The 12,019-nt window shown below is 43.0% G+C and overlaps 1 protein-coding gene and 1 non-coding gene across 2 annotated transcripts in view; both read right to left on the bottom strand.

Moving 5' to 3' along the window:
• SLC7A14 (solute carrier family 7 member 14) overlaps positions 1 to 12,019 on the bottom strand; it is a 104,428-nt gene that overhangs the window by 56,635 nt on the left and 35,774 nt on the right. The window contains exon 2 of the mRNA XM_059687017.1: positions 866 to 1,322. Within this exon, the coding sequence (XP_059543000.1) occupies positions 866 to 1,169 (304 nt within the window). The 5' untranslated portion in view covers positions 1,170 to 1,322. The remainder of the gene's footprint in view (positions 1 to 865; positions 1,323 to 12,019) is intronic.
• On the bottom strand, positions 6,937 to 7,043 carry LOC132232025 (U6 spliceosomal RNA). Its single transcript, XR_009452189.1, has one exon. It is a non-coding gene; the product is annotated as a U6 spliceosomal RNA (small nuclear RNA).

The raw sequence follows: 12,019 nt of genomic DNA on the forward strand, positions 1-12,019 counted from the left end.
ATGTATTAGCTCACAGACCTCCCAATATAAGTTAGCATTCCTACTTCTCATGACACATTTGAAAAGAACATGACATCCACCCCTTCGTGGATTGAACCACATGATCTACCTCATGCTTTTGCATTATAACTATCAAGAAGCAGAATGCTTTCCTTTTCCTTCTTGTTCAAGTTGTCCATTGACCTGTCTCTGGCGTTCTGGGAAGGTACTGTGTGGATCACAACTCAAAAGAAGAGGAGGGAAAGGAAATAGGAAAACCATTTCACAGATGATAAATGCTAAGCCTGATATCTCATTTAAAAAACCCAACAAATAATGAGTTTTATGATTCTTCCTCTAGGAGAGAGAAAGCTCTAGAAAAGCGACTCTGCAGAATATCAGTCTGTGGTGGAAGATGTACTTTGTGAGTCTCACAATGGCTTTGTATTTCTAGCCTGGTTTTCTCCTGCTTGGGAGTCATAGTACCAGTTTGAGGTTCATCAAATCCTAATCATATCAGATTTACTGACTTATTTTGCTACTCTTCCTATCCTTTATTTATAATGATATCCTAGCTGTATTCACTCCCTTCCCCTATAAAAGGACCGACATGTCTTCCAATGGACATGACAGGGAATAAGAAGTTGGGAGATGGTTTGGCACCAGAACAATTATTTGTATCAAAAAGCAGTGGAAAAGGTAGTTATTACATTTGAACCAAAACTTATCCCTGAACTCCTGGCAGTCCAGGCACAAAGGAAGCATGAAGACCACTTCTCTGTCACTTCATACATCTTACCACTAAATACTCTAGAACTGTGGAATGAACAGTAATAGGTCTGCAAGCATGCTTTCCACAGGCCTTCTGCTGCACGAAGACCCTTACCTGATAATATGGATGCAACAGCTGCAATGATGAAGGACACAATGACACCAGGTCCTGCCATCTCCTTGGCCACCAGGCCAGAAACCACGTACATCCCTGTGCCCACGCAACTGCCAACGCCAAGTGAGATGAGGTCCACGGTGGTGAGCACCTGGGCTAGCTTGGTACCATGTGCTGTGGTGCCCCCTGTTCCCTCCAGCATGGACTCCACCGGTTTGGTGCGCAGGATCCTGGAGTGCATGGCATACCAGGAAGCCCCCCACTGTACCCGCCGGGGGTCCAGGGAGGCGAGGAAGCCACTCATCCTGAGTAGTAGGGGTTCTGGTGAAAGTCAACTGATGGAAGAGGGCTATGGAAGCCTCAGTGGCTGCTTCTGGAACTCATTTAGTGCACAGGGATCTTCTTTTTAGGAAAGGTCCAGAGGGACCCAAAGCAGCCTTTTCCTGGGCATGAATGTCTGCAGGAAGAACACAAGAAAAGAGAAGATGAGACTCAGTGGGAAACAAACCATGGCTTAGAACAGCCGTGGGCAAACTACGGCCCACGGGCCGGATCCGGCTGTTTGAAATGAATAAAACTAAAAAAAAAAAAAGACCATACCCTTTTATGTAATGATGTTTACTTTGAATTTATATTAGTTCACACAAACACTCCATCCATGCTTTCGTTTCGGCCCTCCGGTCCAGTTTAAGAACCCATTGTGGCCCTTGAGTCAAAAAGTTTGCCCACCCCTGGACTCTACGCCCTAGAGCAGGGGTCCTCAAACTTTTTAAACAGGGGGCCAGTTCACTGTCCCTCAGACCGTTGGAGGGCCGGACTATAGTTTAAAAAAAAACTAGCCAGCTGCTAAGCAACAGGCAGCGGCGGCAAAAACACCGGCGGGCTGGATAAATGTTTTTGGCGGGCCGCATGTGGCCCACGGGCGGTAGTTTGAGGACCCCTGCCCTAGAATATCAGTATTCCTTTATTTATTTATTTTTTCACATTTCTAGATTTGTGAGAAAATGTGTCACATGTATATCAGGGAAGCTGCAAGAACAAATGCTTTGCTTGCACTCTTGTGGGGAAATTCAATATTATCTGTTCTAATTTCAACTCAGCCAGCATATATTGAACATCTATTATGTGTCAGGCATGGTGTTAGGTTTAGGGGCGTGAAGATGTGGTACCGGTTGTCATGGAGCTTCCCATCTAGAATGGGAGGTGATGGAGAGCCAAATCACAATGCAAAGGCGGTTATTTGTTTTTCTGGAAGGTCTTTTTCCCCCCCATTACATAGCATAGCATGGCTACTTTTTTTTTTTTCTGAAGAAAAATCACACAATATAAACAATGACATTGAGTGAGGAGAGACAAGGCAATACAATACTCAGGTAGACAAATAGAACCAGATGGTTCAAGAGAAGAATAAGGGTATGGGTTGAATTGTGATACCCTCAAATGAATATGTTGAGACTCTAATCCCCAGTACCTCAGAATGTGACCTTATTTGGAAATAGAGTCATTGCAGATGTAATTAGTTAAGATGAGGTCATACTGGAATAAGATGGGCACCTAATCCAATTTGACTGGTGTCCTTATAAAAAGAGATTTGGACATAACGCCACACACACACACACACACACACACACACACACACACACACAGAGAACAAGATGTGAAGATGAAAGCAAAGGTCAGGGTGACACATCTATAAGCCAAGGAACACCAAGGGTTTCTGGGAAACCACCAGAAGTTAGGAGAGAGCCATGGAACAGATCCCTCCTCACAGCCCAGGGAAGAAACCAACCCTGCCGACACCTGGATCTCAGACTTCCAGCCTCCAGAATGCGAGACAACAAATTCTGTTGTTGAAGCTTGTCGTACTTTTTTACAGTGGCCTTAGCAAATGCATACAGGCTACAAAGGAAATCAAACAGGGTGATGAAGGGGTGAAGGAGTCTCTGCGGTCATCACATTGGCTCCTGAGTGATGAAAAGGAGCCAGTCATACCAGATGTCACTCTTTTTGCAGGGGGGTCCACAGGGAAGAGCCAGAGTGGCTGTTCTGGAACTGAGACTTGGACAGGGTGACGGGGAGGATCTAAGTGCTATGTAGAGCTTTATGTGTGTTGACTAATTCAATCCTCACAACAAATCTGCCTTATAGATGAGGCAGTGGAGGCAGCGAGAGGTCTAGTAACTTCTCGGAAGTCACCCAGCCCATAAAAGCAGAGCAAGCACTTGGCTCTGGAGTGTCCACTTGCAGAGCTCCTGTCCTCACTCTTGGCTCTCCTGCCTGAGGTGTGCAGGGTCAGACTGTTGAGTGTCTCACAAACCAAGATGAGGGGCTTGAATTTACTCTAGATTCAGTGCAAAGCCATTGGGGGGTTTTATTCAGGCAAGTGACATGATGTGATGTATATTCTTTATTCTTTGTTTGTCATTCCTCATCCAAGGATATTTTTTTCCATTGATTTAGAGAGTGGAAGGAAAGGATAGGGGGTGGGAAGAGAGTTGGTTGGTCGCCTCCCACAGAAGTTGGGAATCGAACCCAAAACCCTTTGGTTCGCAGGTCGACGCTCTAACTACTGAGCAAACTGTCCAAGACAATATGATTTATATTCTTAAAAGCTCATTGTAGCTGCTCATTGTAGCTGCTGTGCGAAGTTAACTGAGGAGTCATGCGTGATGGGAAGTTAGGCCCAGGACGATGTACAAAGGTGAGTGAGGTGTGCACCTGCTGCTGAGGGAGGCCGTGGTTCTCCATCCTGGCCGCACAGTGGAATTACCCAGGGATCTTTCACAAACACTGGTGCCCACCCCAACCTCTGAAACCCCAACTTAACTGATCTAGATATAGGGACTTGTTGAAGCCCCCCAGGTGATTCTAGCAAGGCAGAGTTGCGGTCTACTGCCCTCCACCACCAGTTGTGACTGAAATACTGGGTTTGGAAAACCAGATATTGCCTGTGATGGTTGATTTTATGTTTCCGCCTGACTGGGATTAGGAATACCAGTGAGTAAAGTATTATTTTGGGGTGTGTGTGAGGGTGTCTCTGGAAGAGATTAATGTTTGAGTTGGTAGACTAAGAAGATTGCCCTCATCAGTATGGGTGGTTATCATTTAATCCATTGAGAACAAAAAGGCAGAGGAAGGGTGAATTCCTGGTTCTGTTTGAGTGTAGACATCTATCGTCTCCTCTCCTTGGACATTGGTGCTCCTGGTTTCTTTTGGAGTCAGGCTGGAACTTACAACACTGGTCCCTCCTGATTCTCAGGCCTTCAGACTCAGCCTGAATCACAACGCCGACTTTCCTGGTTCTCCGGCTTGCAGACAGCTAATGGTGGGACTTCTTGGCCTCTGTAACATAAGAGCCAATGCCTCTAGCGAATCACCTCATCTGTATCTGTACACATCCTATTGATTCTGTTTCTCTGGAGAACCCTAATACATTGCCATTTTCCTCATGGGGCCACAAATCGGATAGGTCCTTCCTGTTTCTCTCCCTGGGCAGGCAGCTGAGCTTCTAGGCAGCTGATGTCTGCTGACAGTGATGACAGAGGCTGTGCTGCCTAGAGACATCCTCTGAGATACTTGTCCTGACCAGCCTTCATCACACACTTTCAGAAGGACACTGAGAAATGAACCAGGCTTGGTGGAGAGGCGATGGTTTCTATTGAGTAGACAATTAAAAACCATGGTGAAAAAAGCTCAAGTAGAGCAACAGTAGAGATGGCGAGGATTCCTCCCCAACTCTGTCTTTTCTTCTGAGCGCTTGCTTTACTGATGCAAGCAGGGGCTCGGGACATTTCCTGTCTTGGTTGGAAATTTAACCGGAGAGAACAAAATGTACAAGAGAAAACATGCTTCTCAGTGACTATTGGCAATATCCATATTCATTACCCCCAGATTATGTTCATCAAAGACAGTTTTGGAAGCTCATTGCTGTAGTGTTTCCAGGATGAGCAATGAATGTGCATTGTGCTTTCTCCAGCACTTTAATTCCAGTTTCTCAAAATACTTCACAGCTTTACCTAAGGAAGGCTTACAAGGCCTCTGGGAGAAGAGAGTCATCATTGTGGTGTTTGCTGGGTGCTTGAGGGTTCAGCGGGCTCCAAGGATAATGACAGTAAGAGCAGGTTTGGGTCAGGATGAAAATAATTACAGCTTAGAAGTTCACTGAGGTAGGATTATCGAATTAGGTTGGAGTTGGCTGAAGAGGAAAGGAAAGGAGAGGAGAGGGGAGGAGAGGAGAGGAGAGGAGAGGAGAGGAGAGGAGAGGAGAGGAGAGGAGAGGAGAGGAGAGGAGAGGAGAGGAGAGGAGAGAGGAAGGAAACGGAGGATAACAAAACGGTAAACAGTCCTGAATCATTCCTGCCTAATTTTGCAAATACACTGAGGGATTACAGAAATCCCTTTATGCCACTCCCATGAGTAATTGTCCAGCCTTTGCTGAAACATCTGGAGCAGTAGGGAACCTTGGATGGACAGTTAGGATGGCTACAGAATTCTTCTAATCAATGTCCTCTGGAGAGGCCTGGCTACAGTTAGAGTGCAAGGTGCCTGGTTTGATGAGGCCCACCTAGTGACTGCAGGGTCAGAAGGAGCCTTCTGGGGCTCCTGCACTAACCTTTCTCTCCTCCAGCCTCACTGCTTTTCCTCCTCTGGGCTGAGCTCCTGGTTCCTTAAGGACAGAATTCAGCACCCAGGTTCTCTGGGTTCAAATTCTAGCTCTGCCCTTACTAGCTAAGTGACCCTGGGCAAAGCCTCTATATGTTCCAGTTTTGCCATCTATGAGATGGGATAGTAAGGGCACCTAGCTCACAGATGGTGTAAGGAGCGAAGGAGGAAATCCGTGTGAAGCCGTCAGCCCAGGGCCTGGCACAGCGTGTGTGAGTGCTATGGGAGCGTTAGCTCAAACTGCTCTGCTCTGGCACCTGGCCAGGTCTCTTGGTCCGCTGCTGCTGACACCCTCTCCCACCACCTCTGCCTCCAAAGGCAGCTCTCAGAGGACCCCTGGCCTGCTGCCCAGTCCTTATCCAGGGCTTTTCTTTGCTGAAACTCTCCTGAGTTTCTTCTGAGCGCCCTGGTATTTTCACTGCCTGGGACTCATGCTCACCCTCCCCATGTTTGCAGAGAGTGGCTTTCTCCCTCCCTGTGTTTTATCCAAAGAGGCATCTCAGCAGATTTTCTTGGGCCCTTGGGGGTTATACCTCCTCTCATTCTTCTATACTCTTGGCTTTTCTGCCCAAGATGCACACACACCATCGGGTGGCTGGGACATGGTGGGTTCACCTATAGTCATGACTGTATCCCTTAAAGCATGACCCCCTTCTGACCTTCATGCCTGTGGCTCACTCAGCCAGAGTCTTTGATGGCAGAGGCTCTGCTGAGGTCCTTGCTTCCTTTGCTCTTCTAGTTCTTCTGAGCTTGCCAGATAAGGCTCTGTGTTTGCCTGTGCCCCTCACTGTGGGTGTACTGGCCTGTCAGTCACACTGCCCTTACACTGGTGGTCAGATACAGGTCAGATGTGTCTGAATCTCAGCGTCTGCCCAGCCCTAACAAAGCACCCTAGTAAATTGAATTGAGATCTGTGGCCTGGGAACTCTCTATTGTTGTGCCCTGTTTTGCTCTTTGTATCTGTACAAATGAGGGCTAATCTGCTTACAGGAAAAGCCTTTAAGTTTTTGCAGACAACTGACATATCTCTTGGAGTCTTATCTTTCCCAGACTAAACATCTTCAGTTCTTTAATGACCAGCAGTATTTTACATGTTTCAGATTCTAGTCCAATCACATTCTGATTTGTACATGGGCAGCTCGCAGTTTATTATGCTTGGCATTTCTGGACCATGACAGAGTGGTTGGGAAGATGCCTTGCTGTGTGTGTGTGTGTGTGTGTGCGCGCGCGTGTGTGTGTGCACGTGCATTCTCCTAAGTCATACAATGTTGGTGCCTGACAAATTCATTCCGATATATAATTGGCTTAAAAGCCAGGGTTTCTGATTTTCCAGATTACTGATCTCCCCAGTTATATCTTTGCTAAGTGTTTGATAGATCAAACCCATCTCAAGTGTTATTATTCTTTTTTTAAATATGTAACACTTCACGAATTTGTGTATCATCCTTGCACAGGGGCCATGCTAATCTTCTCTGTATCATTCCAATTTTAATATATGTGCTGCCGGAGCGAACACTCAGGTATTTTTTGATCACCCACCATATTACTTAACAATGTAATAACTGCTAGTCCATTTATATTGCGTGTGGAATCTCAGATACAGCTGGCTTTGGTTTGCTTGGAATGTCTTTAAAGGTGAGTTTGAATCTATGACAACTGAGTAGCTATGCAAAAGAGATCACACCAATTCATCTTCCCTTTTCAAAGCTTGTTGTTTCTTTGTTTCTAATAAGTTATTGAGTGCCTTAATCAGCTTTTGTAGTAACAAACAATCTCAAATTTCCTAAGTCACAACAATGACATTTATCTCTTGCTGTGACTCTGCTCCAGGCTGTAGAGTGGCTTCAGGTCTTTTTGTCAGTCTGGACTGCGAGACTCCACATGTCTGCTCATTCTGGATTCTGGAGGGCAGGCCCTACCTGACACGTGCGGTTCTCTCCTGGCTCAGGCCAAGAACAAGGACTGGTGGGAATGAGCAACGCCTCTTCTGCTTCTGGTGGAAGTGGCATTTTCACAGACTTTCTATTGGCTAAAGTAAGTCAAATGACCAAGCCCATAGTTAATGGGCTGGGTTGAATACCCCTCCCATAGAAGGCATTTTAGTCACATGGCAAAGGGCCAGGTTATATTCTTTTCTCATAAAGGAGGATGTGAAGAGCTGTGACCATTATATAACTCATCTCATTGACTCCATGCTATATACTAGGCAAAGCAATTGTATTTTGTTTTTGAGGCCTTTTTTTTTTCCTGGGACAAGTAGAAGTCTATGCATCTGAGGTATAAACTTAGAGACTCTGTTGTGTTCGTTCCTGTATTTCCACACCTAATTCTGTAAAGATATAAATATTGATTTTCTTTAACAACCAGAATAAATCCAAAATTCACCTGATTCTGACATCAAGCAGAACAAAACAGTACAGTAAGAAGTCATCTTAAATTTATTTGCTTGAAATAAATAATTAAAAAAACACACCTTAGGAGGATTGATTTTTACCTAGTCTGGGACAATATTTCTGCTTAAAAAACATTTCCCATTCTGCTTCCCTGTTTGTCAACACTCCAGGGGTTGAGAATATAATCTGTTTATTTATTTGGCAGAAACTGTTGTGAAAACACTTTCAAGAGAACGTGTACCAGAGAGAATGTCTACTCAGCGAGAGAAGTGAGAGAAGCTTGTCCAGAGATCTGGTTATTCAGCACTGAAGTACCACGTTTCTCCTCTAGCACCCAAGTCAGGGAGGAACTCAAGGCCTGACCCCCCCCCCCACTCTTTTCTCCCACTGACCCCAGGTCCAAGATTGCAGGGCTCTGCATGGTATCATGCATGTTAACTACTTGGGCCTCCTCTCCTCTGATTTCCTATGGAACCCCCAACTCAGTATATATTAAATTGCCTTGCACAGACTGTTTCACTCTCACAGGCTAGGATCTCATTCAAACCCTCCAAATGGTTTTATACCACAAAGAAAATGAAATCCCGATTCCTTACTCTAGCCTACAGGGCAATACACGTTATGGTGTCTACTTCATCTCCAAGTTCATCTCCCAGCACCATTCCTCTTGGTTCAGCATGGTGACCTCCTTTTGGTTCTTGAAACACAGAGAGCTCTTCCTTATTTCAGGAACTTTGCACTTGTTTCCTCTACCTGGAATCTCTTGTCCCAGGTCTTCGCATGACTCTCTCCTTCTCATGATTCTGTTCTCAGAAGAAATGTCACTTCTGTGGAGGGAGACCTTCCTGTACCAGCTGAGCTAAAAGTAGTCCTTGTCTTTCATTCTCCTTCCCTCATGTCCTATCATCTATCTATCTATCTATCTATCTATCTATCTATCTATCTATCTATCTATCTATCATCATCATCATCATCTATCATCTTCTATATTTTGAGTAATTGACCACCATTTGCCATTTATTTATATTTTCATTATCTGTATCCTCCCTCTAGACTGTAAACTCCTTGAAGGTAGGGATTTTGTCTGTGTCGGTTTTTGCTGACTCCCCAGTGATCACAGCAGGGACTGGTACACTGTAGGTAATCAACAAATATTTGTAGAAAAAAATAATTTCTCCATAGAACTAAAACAGTGTACTAGGCATAAAATATTTCTTTATAAAAGATACCATTTACAATCACAGTTTGTAATAATCCCTGTTATCTTGAGACATATATTGCAATGTAAATGACTTCCTTTGTTAATTACTCTTTGTGTATAAAATCAAAGAAGACAGAACCTTAGAAATCATTTGATTCAAGTCTCAGATTTTACAAATGAGAAAACTCTTTATTTTCATTGAATGCTGTTATGCATTTAATTTCCCTTTGGGAAATTAAACATTTTCTCTAACTATAAATAAATCATCTCTATATATTTTTGATCCTTTTATATTCATTAACTCAAGGGAAGACCATTAAAAATCCACAATATTATAGTATTAAAATCTTTAATCTGAAATTATTAAAATTTAGTTAAGGTTAGAGTTGTATTTTTTGGTGTAGACATCCCATGTAGTACTTTTTGATGTAGATATTCCATGTAGCTCCTTGGAGACCTCAAATAGTCTTTTACCCAATTAGAGTAATAAAAATCTCCTAAATCACAGACTTTGACAGCCTAAGAATATAATACGTTTTTGAAAAATGGAGCTCTGCTTTGCCCTCTTCATTTCTAGCTTCAGAGTCTACTTTGAGGAAGGCACCTACACAGGATCTGTGAGCTGCAGGCCCCAGGGGTACACTCTGAATTCACAGCCCAGAGAATTCCTCTCCAGAGGCAGGTTTCTTCGACTATCAAGCCATTTCATCAGGAAATCTGAAAGCTGGGAGAGCATATTTCAATGCCAATAGCCCTAAGTCACAGAGGAATGCCAGATTTCACTTGGGGACTTCTAAAGGAATTTCCAACCTATAAGCTATTCAACGGAAAAGTGCTTGCTTCCAAGCTGCTGAGTTAAAAATTTCCCAGATTGCAAGTTCTTAAGTTCAAATGTATTCCTCACAGAGCACACTAAGGTGCCTCTGTCAATGCAAATATAAATTGTTAACAGAATGTCACAGTATGTCCATTATCACAAGTAGTCAAAGAAATGCCAAATAAAAGGGGACATTTTCTCTTATTAATACAGCAAAGGTCAAAAAAATAAAAATACTCATTTCTGAGGAGGGGGTCAAAGAAGTGATGCTTCCTTCCATACACTGATGGTGGAGGGAGTGTGAACTGACATACATGTTTTTGGAAAGTAAACCTATCATGTGGAAATAATGAGGCACAAAAAAGTTTTCTCTCAAGGGTATCCTCTACAGTTTTATGTATAGTGGTAAAAATTGGAAACAGCCTGTGTTCAAAAATAGGAACAGAGTTTAATAAATTATAAGGCATTCAAAGAATAGAATAGTAAGCAAACATTAAAATATTGTTCTAAAATAATATTTGTGGACGTGAAAACTACTCAAGATATAATAAATTAAAGCTACTACAACAATAAAGAATATAGAATTGTGCATGAAATATGATCCAATTTCATTCATGTGCTAAAATATTAAAAGTATGGATCTATGTATGGTGGAATTAGGAGTGATTTCTATATTCATCTTTTTTGTGGTCAGCATGTATTCCTTTAAAATCAGAAAATTTTTTTTTTTTCAAAACAAAACAAAAGATCCCAGAATAATGAGCATGTGCCTTCTTTTGCTGAGGTCAATGGTTTCCTTGTTGCTAAATTCAATGAATGCACTAAAGTGCTAAAACCCTCATCTCTCTCACTTCACCTGTCAGAGGCATTCAACACAGTTGTCCAAGTCCTCCTCACTCTCATTTCCTTTTATAGCAGTGAGGACCATGGTTTGTGTGTCTATGTCATATACAAGTTACATGGAACTCTCGTATCATTCTTTTAGGAATAAGCTACTGTGATTTTTTTTTCTTTTTCAGTATAATGGAATTTTAAAAGGAATAACACATCCTCCGTAAGATTCTCACTGCTGGTACAGTTTTAGTTCTTAATATGGTGTCTACTATTAAGTGGAATCACAATGGTATTTAGATGTGACCATGTGTTAGACAGTATAAGTCTCCACTATGCTGATCCTAGGATGTCTTTGCTGAAAAGGTGGTCTAAAGGGGAAAAAGAGACTAAATGCTATTTAGTTCAACATGAAAAAAAGGAGAATCAGCTTGACAAATATGAACAAGAATATAAATATGCCTTAAGGCAAAGGGTCAAATGGTTTATAAACTTTCAGGTTCATCTAAACTCTTTGGTCATCTCTATACTTTGACCCATGCTGGGAGTGGCCTGTCTGAGGCTGCTGCCATTGACCTCCTCCTTTTCCTCAGAAGACATCAGCCCAGATCTCACCTATTTTTTTATGCCTCCTCTGGAAGAGATGGCCATGATGCCCAATGTTTAGAATCAGCCCAAGGAGAGCTTACTTTACTATGTTCTGTATCACTGAGATCCATGAGTTCATGGACCTCTATTCTTAGTGCACACAATCTCTCTAGAACCAAGTGCAATGGTAAAGGGGATGGGCCAAATTGCGTATTATATTTTGACTACTGAAGGCTATCCCAGCAAATAACCCTCTGTGTTCAGAGTCTGGGCTTGAGGATGCTTAATTGGGTCCATCTGCCGTAGGCAAGTGCTGACAGTATAAATCCTCCTGCTTATGGTCTGAGTCTGGCCAGGACCCCCTTCTGTTTTGTTAGTGAGAAATCCCCAAATAAAAAGGAGTGAACTCTCCTTGAGGCACATCGCAGGACTGAAACAGTACCCTATTAGTTTGAACTCTTGGTTTCATTCTGTTGTAAGTAGATAAAGGGTAAAATAGACTAAGAGGGGATCTTTTATTATGAGGTTAAAAGCTGATATGTTAAATGGTTATATGTCTAAAATGCAAATCATCCTATATAATAAAATTGTCCCCTCAGGAGTTTGACTGTCTGGGAGTTTGACCACTTGCTATGACATGTGCTGACCACCAGGGAGTGGCG

The sequence above is a fragment of the Myotis daubentonii genome, chromosome 3, assembly GCF_963259705.1.
Source record: "Myotis daubentonii chromosome 3, mMyoDau2.1, whole genome shotgun sequence".
NCBI classification, from domain to species: Eukaryota; Metazoa; Chordata; class Mammalia; order Chiroptera; family Vespertilionidae; genus Myotis; species Myotis daubentonii.